Raw genomic sequence first — 15,979 nt, 5'->3', positions numbered from 1 at the left:
AGCAATAGAAATAAGGGACCGGATAGACGTGTGCCGAGCTATGGCAGCGAAGGTCTCATCATAGTCAACTCCCTCTATCTATGAGAACCCTCCAACCAAAAACCTCTCCTTGAACTTCTCATTGTTGCCATCCACAACATGCTTGATCTTGTAGAGCCACCTAGAAGTCACAACAGACTTGCCCTCAAGCCTAGGCACCACTTCCCAGACATTGTTCTTAATGATAAAGGCATACTCCTCCACCATAGCCTCTCTCCATACCTCCTCGCTGGCAGCCTCCTCATAGCTAGTGGGCTTAGAGTCAACAATGCTGGTAGCCTTGGCTACATAACTGCAAAACCACTCAAGTGGTACACTCTCCCTGTTCACCCTCTTCAGAGGACCAACGAACTCTACTTCCTTCAAGGTGTCTTGAAGCCAGTTGGGCCTCCTTTTCCTTGAAGAAGCTTCCCCATAGGGAACCTCATCCTCTGCCTCCCAGTCTAGTGAACCTGAAGGTCTGCCAACTGACCATGGTGTGCCTGTACCAGCACCTGTCCTCGAAGAGCCTGTAACAGCACCTGTGCCGGTGTTACATGAAGTGCAATGTGAACTCTGTACCACTGTACTCTGTAAAGAATTGCTCGGTGAACTCGCCATTGGTGCCCCAAATGTCACTGACATTGAAGTACCTCCTATACCAGTCGATCCAGAACCTTGAGGTGCTGCTCCCTATACCTGACATCCCTGTTGAGGAGAAGTCTGTGACTCTCTCTCATCATACTCCTGTGATCTTTGAGAAGCCCTTTCCTCCTTGAACTTCATATTCCTCCTAATCACCGCTCTCCGTTTAGAAGGAATGAAGATCCGATAGGCCTTCAAATTCTCGCTGTAACCCATAAAGATACCCTTCTCTGCCATGGATTCCAGCTTCGTCCTCTGCTCCTTAGGGATATAAGAATACGTGAGACATCCAAAGATACGAAGATGTCCCACATGCGGCTTCTGTCTAGTGATAGCCTTCTCCGGAGTCATATTCCCCAATACTCTGTGAGGACTCATGTTCTAAAGATAAGCAACAGTATTACAGGCCTCAGCCCACAAAAACAAAGGCAACCCCTGATCTTGGATCATCGCTCTAGCAGCCCCAACAATAGCTTTGTTCTTCCTTTGAGACACCCCATTCTGTTGGGGGTTGTTGTTATAGATCTGACCTACAAATATATGAAAATACAAATATACCCAAGAAATAACAAAATTTGAATATAGAAATGCTTCTTTATTGATCAAACCCTTGAGGTAGGACAACACCATACATTCACTCCTTAAGGAAGGAGAACACTCCACAATCCATATGCCTGTTCATACAATAATCCTTGACTTCTCTTAATGGGGAGTCTCTAGCCTCTATATAGGCCTTATACATACAATACTATGGGTCATTACCATGGTTCTCTCAATACCATCTATCTAATACCATGGGCTTATTACATTATTGCTAACTACTTGTGGTCCCTTACATGATACGGATTAACCACTTTATTTATTACTATGGCCCATCCCATTATTACTTTATTCTCTTGGGTACCTCCCTCTGTACCCCATACTATACCCCCTAGGTATACTACATTCCACCCCACTTAAAGATGTTTCATCCCCAAAACATAAGAAGAACACAAATAATAACATCTACTCAAAAGAGTAGTCCACTGGTACCATGCACGTGCAATTAGCCATCCAAGAGAAAGGTGAACCCTCGATCTAGCTGGTGCCTCGCTCGCTTGAGATGGAAGTTGACCTTGGCGGCTCTTCTGTGTTGATGTGTAGTAGGTGGATTTTCGCCCCTCTCTATTTGTCATGCGGGGGTTGTTGTCCTTGTGGCTAATTTGTTGCCATTGTGTTGGTTGTTTTCTTGCAGGGTGATGTGGGTGGTGAGATGCTGAAGTTTTAACCAACGATGTATCTTTCTTTAATTCACCACCGAATGGGGCCTGATTGATATTTGGTACATGTTGTGGCGTCTGTTGTTGTTGCTTATCTTCCAATATTACTTCAACCACGGATTCCATACCTGTAACATTTTCTGCTTCAGTCTCCTTGGACTCTACCTGTTTTTCTCGTACCTCGTTTGATGTTTGTGTTTGGTTGTCGACCATCAAGGGCTCATCATCTGATGTGTCAGTCCCTCGAACATCTTCTGCTTCAGCCTCCTTGGACTCTACCTGTTTATTGATGGAAATATCATATAATGTAATTTTCTTCTTTTTATACCAAAGCTTTAAGAATTTCTTCTGCACATTAATATTGATAGTACCAATAGATTCCATCCAAGGGTATCCCGAAAAAACATCCACATTAGCCATATCTAAAGCATAAAAATCAGAATGCAATACATACTTGTCCAGAGAAATCTTCATATTTTTAAAAACTTGCACCTGCTCATTATTAACCTATGTGTCCTCCATCTGTTTAGCTGGAATTTGCAATATTTTAGCCAAATGAACATTAATAAAATTGTACTTGCAACTAGGATTTATAGACACAACTATCTTCTCCTTCTGAATATATCCATGAACCTGTAATAAGCAGATACTAGTAGAAAATAACCCCACATGTTTCTCATTATCTTGTTTTCTAGCATGAGACCATTTGTTCACAAGGAGTTTTTCAATTTCTTCCTCTGAAAATTCGAACTTCTGGGTGCCAAGTGAGTACCACCATGTGGCAACCTCTTCTTTCAAATTAAGCCATAGGAAACTTTTGCCAAGATTTCTTATGGTTCTTCTTAAGATTTTTTATGAATTCTTCAATAGTCAAACCATTATCTTTCCCTGTAAAAATTTGTTTGCTAGAAGCCATGAAGAGGGTTTTGAAAAAATCACTTACTTGGCGAAAATTTAAAGTGGCCACAATTCAATCAATATTGCTCAAAATGCATATTATGACCTGTTTTCGGAAATGTAACAACCATTTTGCATCTTCCTATGTGATAGAAATCCCAATCCAGGCAATGGAATTTCAGCTTCGCGCTGCAACTGTTCCGTTGTCAGAAAAATTTCTGAAAAAAGAGCTGATTTTAAATCAATGATATCTCCTTCATCTGGACTTCGATTCGATCAATTTTTTGTTGTTGGAAATTGTGTATTTTTTTGCAAAGAGCCCAGATCTGCAATTAGATTCTGCAAAGTTTGCACCAGAACGCACAGATCTGATCTGCAAACTCGCCGCCCCGAAAAATGTCTGCAACACAGCTGTTTTTTAAATCAACGATATCTCCCTCATTCGGACTCCGATTCGGCCAATTTTTTTCTTCAAATTAGGTATTTTTTTGCAAAGAACCCATATCTTCAATGAGATTCTACAAATTTTTCACCAGAACGTACAGATCTGATCTGCAAACTCGCCGCCCCAAAAAGTTCCTGCAAATATAAAATAAAATTTCTCCGCTTTGCCCAAGAAAGTGCTCTAATACCACTTGTTATAGATCTGACCTGTAAATATATGAGAATACAAATATACCCAAGAAATAACAAGATCTCAATATAGAAATGCTTCTTTATTAATGAAACCCTTGAGGTAGAGCAACACCATACATTCACTCCTTAAGGAAGGAGAACACTCCACAAGCCATATGCATGTTCATACAATGAGAGTCTCTAACCTCTATATAGGCCTTATACATACAATAACATGGGTCATTACCATGGTTCCCTCAATACCATCTATCTAATACCATGGACTTATTACATTATTGCTAACTACTTGTGGTCCCTTACATGATATGGGTTAACCACTTTATTTATTACTATGACCCATTCCATTATTACATTATTCCCTTGGGTACCTCCCTCTGTACCCCATACTATCCCCCTAGGTATACTACAGTTGTAAGGAATTGTGAACTCTCTCCTAATGCCCTCCTGTGCATAGAAGTCAGAAAACCCACCATCGATGTACTCACCACCATTGTCTGACCTCAAGACCTGAATCTTCCTACCTATCTACTTTTCCACAAGAGCTTTGAACTCTTTAAAGCGACTGAAGGCCTCACCCTTGGTCTTCAGGAAATATATCCAAGTCCTCCTAGAGTAGTCATCAATGAATATAACATAGCACTTATAAGCACCCAAAGGCACATGAGGCATACGACCACTAACATCAGTGTGAATCAAGTCTAGTATACCTGTAGATTTGTTGTCGCTCGCTGGAAATGGTAACTTGGTGTACTTTCCCAAAGCACACCCTCTGCAGACCTCATAATGCTCGACACTGAAATCAAGTACTCCAATAGTGATCTCCCTCAATACTCTCAAAGCTCCATGATGCATATGCGCCATCCTCCAAGACAAATCTAATCTTAGCCGTTGATTAGAGACTTAATCTCAACCGTTGAAGACTCAATAGGAAAAGTATAAGAGGAGGCTTGAGGGTCAGTTGGAGATACACCAAGATTGATCAGTCAGTTCGATTTTTTGGAGCGGGGCTTGCTGAGAAAATTCGAACAAGTGATCTGTTGCAGCGAGGGGCAGTGAGTACATAACAGAGAGGTAGAGATAGTGCTTGAAGGTCAACGCAATGACCAAAGAGGCTGATGCAGAGGCAGCTAGAGCTACGCAGCGGTAGTAGGAGCCACGCAGAGGCAGCTAGAGACTGTGCAAAAGCTGAGGGGCCTGCGTGGGTGACGCAGAAGGCCAGAGAGATGACGCAGAGAGCTAGAAGGTTGATGCAGGGGCTTCAGGAGTGACACTGAGGCTAGCAGGGTTGATGCAGAGCTGAGAGGAAGCGCCTGAAGGATTTTTGTGAGGTAGACTAGCTGAATATCTGTCTTCGAGAAGGGGTATTACTGCCATGTAACAATCTCTGTTTGGTGAGCCATTTCGACACCCTAGTTGTACTCAAGAAAGCTGCATAATTATAAAACCCTTAGAACTGTTGCACCGGTTTTCCCGCATTGGGTTTTTTCAGGGATGATTGTCCAAGCTACAATATTTAACACTCCCTCTTAGCGAGGAAGGTGTTCTCCACAACACGCAACTTGTCCCTGAAGAAAAACTTTCCTTTACCTAAGGCCTTTGTCAAAATTTCTGCAACTTGTTGATTTGTAGGAACATACTATAGTCGAACTGCTCCATGTTGTACACGATCCTTGATGAAATGGTATCTGATGTTGATATGTTTTGACTGAACATGAAATACTGGATTCTCAGACAGCTTGACACAACTCTAATTATCGCAATGGATTATGGTCGAATTCATCCTCTAACTAAATCCCCATTGCAATCCCCTAATCTTGAAATCCTAGAAAACTGATAACTCTGCTGGATTTTGAGTGAGATCTAAAATTCTACTTTCTCCGTATGAAATCCAATGAGGTGGGAACCAGTCTTAAACACCGAGTCATTTCACAGTAATGTTAAAATTTTAAGTAGATGGATGAAAATGAAAGATAAAGGAGAATGTTAAACATTACCCTAAATTGCATATCAATATTAGTGCCGCAAGGTTGAATATTAGGTTGCCCCACTAAAAAATTCTTGCTTCTTTGGAATAAAATTGTGTTTGGAATGTCTTGTGATTTGTTTTTGCGAAGAAAAGCTAGGAAGTGATTTGTTTTAGTGGAAGCGCGCTCACAAGGTTGCTCCCTAAGCGCTTAAGTCCGCAGTGCACTTTGGGAGTGGGAGCGAGGGGAGGTCGGGCATTCCCCTGCAACGCTGGGTAGGAGTGCCTAGTAGACCCCAATAGGTGTTCCTAGTCTAAGGGGAAAGACATGTCCTTGGTACATTCTTCAATCAATAGGTGGCATTTGAATAATGATGGTACAAAATGGGGATAAAGGCGTCTTACTGCCAAATACCATGGACCAAGAGGTAACAATGACGAGGAAGTCTAGATATCGGGTGTACAAATGTGAGGAGGGAGCAACCTTTGTTGCACGAGTTACCTCAACCTTTGTTTTTCCACTCCTTTATTTGCCTTTTGCCTTTTCTTGACTTTTCTTTGTATTACTGCTCGAAGCTCTAAGAAATGAGAGCATGCTGTGAATTATGTATAACAATTATTACCTCCTTACATGTGGGGTAGTTTATCACCCACCAGGGGTCGAGACGCATGTGTTCCTTTAATGATGTGATGGGGCAATTAGGCCCGAGGAACTAGGGTGATGGCCATGATGATAAAGGGTAGAGCTCATGCTTGGCTTTTGCCCATGTGCTACTAATAATGTCCCAACCATCTTTTACATTTTATGATTCTCTTCTTCTTTTGTATCTTGCTTGTGGCCATGATATGCTTCTAACTTTCTTTTAGTTCCATTGACCTCTGGGGCAACGTTTCTAGGCTTGACCCAGATATGTGGACAAGGGGAGGGGGTTTGCTAGACCATGTGGACCCACAGAAGGGAAATGGTGAATAGGGCTTGTAATGTGTGGAGGGAAGTGATAAATATGGAGTAGGAAAACATGATCATGCTACCAAAATCAGGGTTTCCCAAGTAGTGCCTTTTCTAAAGCCATAAGCCAATAGGGGAAATTTTGAAAATTTCTAATCTGAAATTCTATCACTGCAGCTACTGATTTATTTCACCTACTTATTATTCTCAGTAAGTTATTTACGAAATTCCTTCGGCAAATATTAAAATAAATTCTACTACAGTTATCACACCATTACCCAGAGAAAAATATATGCACAAGAATCAATCACATCGACACAATTATTTTTGGACATTTGTCCCCGGAAAAACCCAATGCGAGAAAACCAACGCAGCAGATGAGGGCTTTATTAATCTTCAGCAGTAATTTCTTTTACAAGGAATGATTTTTATAGAGAACTTAAAGGAAACACCTAAGACTTTCCCTCTGAGACTATGTGACACTTTGGAGACCCTACTCCCACTTCTGCGTCACTCTGATTGACCTAGCATGGCTCTGAGTGGTTCTGCGTCCCTGTGCGTCAGCCTGCGTAGGCCCTGCGTCCCTGTGCGTCAGCTTGCGTAGGCCCTGCGTCTCTCTGGACAACTTCTCTCCTTCTGCGTTGTCTTCCATTGCCCCTGCGTCACCTTCTCCTCGATCTTTGCTTGCTGCGGAAGCCCTCCTCTTCCTCCACCCTGCAACTCCCTCTAAAATTGATCTCCTATTCTTTGAGAATTGAATTTATTTGAGATACCGAGTATCTACCGGTGTATCTACAAATGACCCTCAAGTCTTCTCTTATACTTTTTTTGTTGATGAATCAACGACCGAGATTAAGTCCCTAATCAACGACTAAGATTAAAACATACTTGATCCTCATCTCTAGAAGCTTCTCATCGTTATCTTTATTAGTACCCATTAATTTTTTTATTTTCCTAAGTTTAGACTTAGGAACCCATTAAAAATATTAATTATTTTAATAACTCCTCATTCGAATGGAATCTCTCAAAACAATTTCTGGGTCTTGGAGATCTCACGTGCCTTAGCCTCTCCTCCAAATTTCAAGGCTAGAGCACATCCAATGCTACCACAAATCAATACTCCCTCTTAGCGAGGAATGTGCTGTAGTAATGCTCCGTCACTGAAACATCACATTGGTCCTCCACACCGGTACTTGTGCTGATGCTTGGCCTGCTGCCTTACATCATCTGCACTGCTGCTTCCTGTACTACTGCCCATGATACTGCCACTGCCACTGCTACATTTGTACTGCAACTCCTTCTCAATTTGTTGCATCATGCTTCCATAGCATTGCCACTGCTAACTACTGCACTGCAACGTCTGATACTTATCCATTATTGAAATGGATTCTTTACCATCCCCATCTTCTCCTTGAAATGAACAAACTTTGTTCTTCCTAGAGCCTTGGTGAGGATGTCTGCCACCTGTTCTCCTGTAGGAGTGTACCTCAACTGCACTGCCCCTCGTTGGACACAGTCTCTGACAAAGTGACGCCTGATATCAATGTGCTTCGACTGATCATGAAATATTGGATTCTCAGAGAGCTTGATGCAACTCTGATTATCACACATGATCCTAGTCGCTTCCATATTTCTCTAGAATAGATTCACAAGCAATTTCCTAAGCCATATGGCTTCACACGAAGCTGTGCTAGCTGCTATATATTCTACTTCAGCTGAGCTCAGAGCCACATATTTCTGTTTCCTACTGCACTAGGAGGTCATTCCTGATCCAATGTTGAAACACTACCCAGTTGTACTTTTCCGATCTACTGAACTTCCAGCCCAATCTGTGTTAGTGAACCCACTCAACCTGATATCATTGCCTCTGGTGTACAATAGTCCATGCTTGACGGTTCCTCGTATATACTTGAGAACATATTTGGCTGCTGCCCAATGCACCCTCTTAGGTTCTACCATGAACTGACTGAGGGTGTTGACAGCGTAACAAATGTCTGGCCTGGTATTGACTAGATACATCAGGGACCCTATGAGCTGCATGTACAAGGTGGGATCAACATCTTTATCTTCTGATTTATCAATCTTCTTCCAGTTGGTGATCATTGGAGTAGCCATAGGTTTACAGTCCCGTATCCTGAATCTCTTCAAGATTTCTATAGCATATCTCCCTTGTTCCATGAAGATCTCACCCTTCTGCTGCCTAACTTCCAACCCCAGAAAATAATGCATCTATCCCAAATCCTTCATGTTGAATTCTGTGGCTAGCTTCTTCTTGCAGTCTTTGATGAGCCTGGATGATCCTGTCAGAAAGAGATCATCCACATCTAATACTAGGATTAGAGGCTCATTCTCTACAACTAGATAGTAGAGATTAGGGTCTGCTTCACTCTTGACGAACCCCATCTTCTGCAAGTAGCCATCAATTTGACCGTACCATGCCCTAGGTGCCTGTTTCAACCCATACAAGGTTTTCTTTAATCTGCATACATGAGATCTCTTCTCATGTGTCTCAAAACCTTCTGGTTGTTCGATGTATACTTCCTCTTCTATTACCTCGTTCAAGAACATCGTCATGACATCCATCTGAGGGATCTCCCACCCCATCTATGCTGCAAGTGATATCACGGTCCTAATAGAAGTATACCTGGCTACTGGGGTGAAGGTTTCTTCATAGTCTATCTCTTCCTTTTGAGCATACCCCTTAGCCACGAACCTGGCTTTGTATTTCTCCACACTGCCGTCTGCAACATATTTGACCTTGTAGATCCATCTCGAACCTACCAGTGATTTGTCTTGAGGCCTAAGTACCACTTCCCAGACATCATTGACCATTATGGAGCTGTATTCTTCCACCATAGCATCTATCCATACTTGATGCTAAACGACCTCCTGAAAACTAGAATGTTCCCCAACCTAAGCTACTAAGGCCTGGTATTTGTCTGGTTGTCTTCGGTCCCTGTTACTATTCCTGGGTGCACCAATGAAGTCTTTTGCATCCCATAGAATTTGTCAGAGTTCCCGGCTTGTTCTTCCACTAGTAGTAGGTACATCTATGAACTCCTCTTCTTCTTGAGACTCCTCATTTTTTGAAGCCTTGTCTTCAGGAGGATTTCTGGTACCAGTTTCCACTAGTTGAAGTGGTCTGACCAACGGCTTGTCTTTTGACTGCTCCTCAGAAGGCATTTCTCGGGATTTTTTGAAAGCTCTATCCTCCATGAACTTTACATCCCACCGAACTACTACCTTCCTACTCCTTGGAAGATAGACTCTGTATGCCTTAACATTCTCGCTATATCCTACAAGATATCGTTTCTCAGCAGTTTGATCTAATTTCGTTCTCTTCTCTTCGGGTATATGACAATATGCTAAACTCCCAAATATCCTAAAATGATTGACTTCAGGTGTCTTCCGAGTGAAGACCTTCTCCGGAGTGATTTTGCCCAATGCCCAATGAGGAGTCCTGTTTTGGACATAAACTGCCGTGATGCATGCTTCTGCCCACAAGAATTTAGGCATATCCTGATCATACAGCATTTCCCTAGTTGCTTCCACAATAGTCCTGTTTTTCTTTTCTGCTACTCCATTCTGCTCCATATTGTAGGGAGCTGTCCACTCTCTTCTGATGCCTTCCTTAGCACAAAAATCAGTGAAGTCCTTATCAACATACTCTCCACCATTGTCCGAGCGCAATACTTTTATATTATTTCCTGTCAGATTCTCCACTAGAGCCTTGAACTCTTTGAATCGACCGAAAACCTCATCCTTGGCTTTCAGAAAGTAGATCCAAGTCTTCCTGGAATGGTCATCGATGAAGGCAACGAAGTACTTGGCACCACTAAGTGCTTTTGTGGACATTGGTCCGCAGATGTCTGAGTGTATCAATCCTAGCACACTCTTCGCCTTATTGTTACTTCTGGAAAACACAACTTTGGCATACTTGCCCAGAGTGCACTGTCTGCACACATCATCTCGTTCAGCACTTAGTTCTGGAAATCCTGACACTGTTTTCCTGAGAATTCTCAGAGCCCCATATTGCAAGTATCCCATCCTCCTGTGTCATAGCTCATTCAAGTCTTTGTCTCCATTACTGCCTATGAGTGCCATTGGTGATTCTAGCTGTAACCTGTACAACCTGTTACTTCTGATTCCAATCTGAGCCTTCTTTTTCCAACTTGGGTGTTTGACATACACTTTCTCCTTAATGAAGAAAATGTCATAGCCCTTGTTTTGAAGTTGAGATACAGAAAGTAACTTCATCCCCAATCCCGACACATGCAACACATTGGTTGCCCGAAGTCGCTCTCTTGCTTCGGTTTGAAAAACTATGGTACCTCTTCCTACTAGAGTACACTTCACCTTATTCCCCATGGTGATCTGAAAATTCATTCTTTCTTCCTGATAATCTGAAAACATTCTCGAATTCCTATCATATGCCAGGGAGCTCCATTGTCTATGTACCAAACCTCCGAGGAGGCAGAGCTTGCAAGGCAAGCGACTTCTTCTTCCAATTTGGAAGTGAACATTGAATATTCGTCCCTTGTGCATCCTTCTAAAAATCTATGCGAGTCCCTTTGAGTGGATGCCTCTGCATCATGCTCTTGACCCATAATCGATTTTCCTTTCCTGTTGTCAGATATCTGCTCTGATACCATGTGAAAATTTCTAATCTGAAATTCTATCACTGCAGCCACTGATTGAATTTACCTACTTATTATTCTCAATAAGTTATTTATGAAATTCCTTCAACAAATATTAAAATAAATTCTATTGCAGTTATCACACAATTACCTAGAGAAAAATACATGCACAAGAACCAATCACATCGACACAATTATTTTTGGACAATTGTTCCCGGAAAAACCCAATGCGGGAAATCCGGTGCAGCAAATGAGGGCTTTATTAATCTTCAACAACAATTGCTTTTACAAGGAATGATTTTTACAAAGCACTGAAAGAATACACCTGAGACTTTCCCTCTATCTGACACTTTGGAGACCCTGCTCCCGCTTCTGCGTCACTCTGATTGACCCAATGTGGCTCTGAGTGGCTCTGTGTCCCTCTGCGTTAGCTTGCGTAGGCCCTGCGTCCCTTCTCTGGACTGTGTCTCTCTTTCTGCACCGTCTTCCATTGCCCCTCCCTCACCTCCTCCTTGATCTCTGCTTGCTGTTGAAGTCCTCTTCCTCCACCCTGCAAATTCCTCTAAAATCGATCTCCTCTTCCTTGAGAATCCAATTTCCTTGAGATACTGAGTATTTGCTGGTGTATTTCCAAATGACCCTCAAGTCTACTCTTATACTTTTCCTGTTGATGAATCAACGGTCGAGATTAGTTCCTAATCAATGACTAAGATTAAAACAGACTTGGTGCTCATCTCTTAGAAGCTTCTCATCGTTATCTTTATTAAAACCCATTAATATTTTGATTTTTCTAAGTTTAGACTTAGGAACCCATTAAAAATATTAATTATTTTAATAACTCATCCGGATGGAATCTCTCAAAACGATTTCTTGGCCTTGGAGATCTCATGTGCCTTAGCCTCTTTTCCAAATTTCAAGGCTAGAGCACATCCAATGCTACCACAAATCAACAGAGATCCCATGGGACTAGGATTGAAGATTGGCCTCCCATTTAAGGTGAGGGAACAAAACCATGGTCAAAGCCCTTCCTTCTTCCAAGTCACCCAATAATCCATGCCCAAATGCCCAAATGAAAAACAAGCATAAACACCCAATTGCTCAATGAAAAACATACCTTTTGGGTCGGATTTCCCAGCTTCTAACACGTGCTTTTGAAAAATGGGTGAGGAAACATACAACTGATGTAGGTGGCGGAGATAAAGTGGCACATCACATTGGCTACAAGGTGGCTGTCGAGGGCTGCCGGCTGGAAGAAGCTGAATAGGGAAAAAGATCTCCTAGGGGTACCCACTTTTGGTGGGTAACAATTACCTCTTCCATAAAGCAACTAAAGCTGAAATAAAATCAGAATAAACTAAACATTAATTATGTTTTCAAAATGCTCACTAGAAAGTTATCAAAATGATTAGAAGTTAGATAAATATTCTCATATCTTTTGATGTGTCCGGTGAACATGGCATATAAGTTTCCTATGCTAAAATTTTATCTTATGTGCATGACATGCATGATGTTTCATTCCTTTTTCACTAATCATCAACAAGAATATCAAATCCAGTATTTAGATGTAACGAAAGCAAGCTTTGGTATATTTTGATTTGCTACTATTATTGCTGTTTTTTTATTTTGTTTGTAATACAAACTTTAATGGTCCATTTTGATTCTATACATGTTTCAAACTGCATAAAAGTATGATAGCTGAGTAAACACAACTTTTGGAATCATTATTGATGTGAAAATTTCCCCTTGTGTCAGGGTTCAACATGTGCATTTTCAGAGAGCATATTGCGAGCATGTGGCTTTCGAACAGGACTCTTCACATCCCCTCATCTTATTGATCTTTGTGAAAGATATCGAATAGATGGGTTAGTCTTGAAAATTGATTTCAAAATAGTTCACATGATTGTTCTTGTGGTAGAGACTTGTTATATTAATAGTTTGCCTTTTTCTCTTCTTGTTTTTGTAAATGTTATTTTCTGCTGTTCATAGATGCATACTTTGAAGTTTTTTTTGTCTTGCTTTGAGAATCAGTCCTATCAATCTATTGGGCCAATGGAGTCATGTAATATTACATGAATGAAAGAGCTATTTTGCCACAATTAACTTCTTCATGGAAAGGCGTTATAAGGAAGAAAGGATTAATTTGACACATTCAACCTTAATGGATGAAAGAGCCCGTGTTGATGCATTCATCCCAATTTAATACTCAAGTTAAAAGGAAATAGGTTTATGCAATTCACCATAAGTGTTTGTGGAAAAATAGGCATGGAAAGCAAGTCTTGGAGAGCTAGTGTTGCCATTCACTGCACAAATATGAAGGTACTGATTTGTTTGGCTGAATTGTTATTCCAATTCAACGACCAGAATAAAGGAAAATAATGCAGAAATAAAACACCAAAGAAGTCGACAGGGTTAGGTTCCTCGCATTGATTTACTTCTAAATGGATAGGCCTTCACCTTAGTATGACAACAATAAGTTTCTACAGCAAATTCACAAGAAGTGGAGCATAATATAGACCTTACGGCAAAGTAGATGCAATCCCTCATTTCTTCCTCAAGTCTGCAAGAGTGATATAAAATAGAGCTCATCAACCTTCAATTCCAAACTCTTATTCTTTATCTCCAACCTTCTCAATCACTTCACTCTCAATGCAAATTTAATCCCCATCCTATCTATTCTCATTCACAATGAATGGAGAAAGGCTCCTTTATTTAGAGTGGGCTAAATCTCTCTTGTAATAGAATACAATATTTGGAAACTAATTTCACATCAAGTCAAACAATAAATCATGGAGTAATTAAGTAAAAACCTTGAAAAATAGCACAAGAAGGTAGCTTCTTCTAAATGAGTGGTTGACCATGTCAAGTGCTCCATCAAATAATAAAATAATGTTTCAATGGTGTGGCCTCCAAGGTGCATGATCAATAATTATATTTAAATAGTCAATGACATAGAAGAGTATGCTCCATAGTCCACCTAGAAAAGGTTTCCAAGTGCACTTGCCAAGATGCATGAATGAAGAAAACAATATAATATCTCCCACAGGTGAGCGCTCCTCAACTATTTCCTCAAAATAGCAAGTGTGGTCCATGTTATCTCTCAAACACTCCCTAAAGGAAATGTTCCAACCTTGTTCTAAGAGAGCCTAAGGATACTATCAAGTGAATCACTATCTCGTTGAGAAACCAAGGGCTAGAAGATAATGATTGATTTCTCTTATTTGATAATTACTTGTGAATGTTTGTTGGCTTCGTATTAAATTTATATTCTTTTCATCAAGCAATTATCAAAACATAAAGATCACAAAGAGGCAAAGAACACAAGAAATTAGGCTCCAAGCTAGGGCAAAACCCCACAAAGGGGAAAACCCAAAAAAATCATATTTTTTTAATATCAAATCAAAGTGAGATAACCAAGAGCCAAGACCAAGACCAAGATTGCCATAAAGATCCAAGTGAAGCCTCCTCCAAGTCTCCTCCAACCAAGTCAAAATCAACAATAGTCAACGTTGGTCAAATCTTTGAAATTTGGTCAACTTCTGAAATTTCGGCCCCATGTAATTTCCGCCTCTAAAAAAAGCAAAAACTTCGCATGCATGAGCAGAGTTAGGGCATAAACTGTTGAAGTTTCTAAGTCTACCAGTTAGAAACCCTCCATGCACTTTACTGATTTATTCCTACCTACTTGTTCTGTTTCTTAACAAGTTATTTACAATGTAAATACTGAAAATAAACACTAGTGCATGCTCAACATATTACATATCATCAACTGAAGGAAACAGAAACAAGCACACACAATGACACTGTTATTTTTAGACCAATGTCCCCGGAAAAACCCAATGCGTAAAAACCGGTGCAGCTATCTGAGGGTTTTCTTATTAAGCAATTTCAGAGTACAATCTGGGTGCCAAATCTAGCTTACCCAATAGAGAATTTCCTTGGCAGTAGTACCTCTCAGTCTGAGACAAATGTCCCGGAGAAACCTCGAATAAACCCTCTGGTAGCTCCTCAGCTCCAATCTGCCCTAGAAAACCCATTGTCTGCCTCTCTGGACTGCGTCAGCCTCTCTCTGCCCAACGATGGCCCTTCGTCACCCTGAATGGGCCTGCGTCAGCCTTCTAGCCCTCTGCGTCAGCAACGTTGTCCTCTCTGAAGCATTGCGCAGCTCCTGGCTGCCTCTGCGTGGCCCTACGTGAGCCCTAGCTGCTACTGCGTCACTCTCTTTGGCTCCTGCGTTGATCCCCCGACACTATCTCTGCCTCTCTGTCTCTCTGTACTCAATGCCCCTCAGCTGCAACTCCGATCACTAATTCTATCTCTCTTAGCAAACCCCACTCTAGAGAATAGAATGACTGATCATCTGGTGTACTCTCCAAGTGACCCTCAAACCTCCTCTTATACTTTTCTCATTGACATATCAACGGCCGAGATTAAGTCCCTAATCAATGACTAAGATTAAATTTGGCTTGATCCATGTCTTTTGGACCATTCTAACACAGTTTTATATTAATCCACATTAATATTTTAATTTCCCTAAGTTTAGACTTAGGGACTCCATTAAAAATATTAATTATTTTAATATCTCCCTAACTATTTAGAATCTGCCCAAACCCTTTCTGGGTATTGGGTATCTCGTGTGCCCCAACCTCTCCACCAAATTTTGTGGCTAGAGCACATCCTATGCTACCACAAATCAACACTCCCTCTTAAAGCACATCCAATTCTACCACAAATCAACACTCCCTCTTAGCGAGCACTGTGCTCTAGTAATACTCCTCACTGAGTATTACCCTGATCATCCGGCATCGGTCCCTGTGCTGATGCTAGGCCTGCTGCCCATCATCCTCTGCACTGTTGTATCCTGTACTGCTTCCCATGGCTCTGCTATTGCCATTGCTGCATCTATACGACAACTCCCTCTGCATCTGTGCCGCTGCTGGTCCTTTCTCCCAATACTGCATCCACATTGCAACTCCTC

General features: G+C 41.3%; 1 protein-coding gene across 5 annotated transcripts in view; it reads left to right on the top strand.

Moving 5' to 3' along the window:
* Positions 1–15,979, top strand: part of LOC149147539 (folylpolyglutamate synthase-like) — a 592,546-nt gene that overhangs the window by 176,045 nt on the left and 400,522 nt on the right. For all 5 annotated transcript variants that reach the window (XR_016262194.1, XR_016262193.1, XR_016262192.1 and 2 more), the window contains exon 4: positions 12,757–12,866. Coding sequence is in view for 2 of the 5 variants with exons in the window: in XM_089437869.1 (XP_089293995.1) it covers positions 12,757–12,866 (110 nt within the window). In the remaining 3 variants the exon portion in view is untranslated. The remainder of the gene's footprint in view (positions 1–12,756; positions 12,867–15,979) is intronic.

The sequence above is a fragment of the Pinus tabuliformis genome, chromosome 9 (genome assembly GCF_031772625.1).
Source record: "Pinus tabuliformis cultivar Carrire ecotype Pingquan chromosome 9, CPIR1, whole genome shotgun sequence".
Taxonomy (NCBI): domain Eukaryota; kingdom Viridiplantae; phylum Streptophyta; class Pinopsida; order Pinales; family Pinaceae; genus Pinus; species Pinus tabuliformis.
Note: the sequence above shows the minus strand (reverse complement) of the source record. Positions and strands in the feature narration are given on the sequence as shown.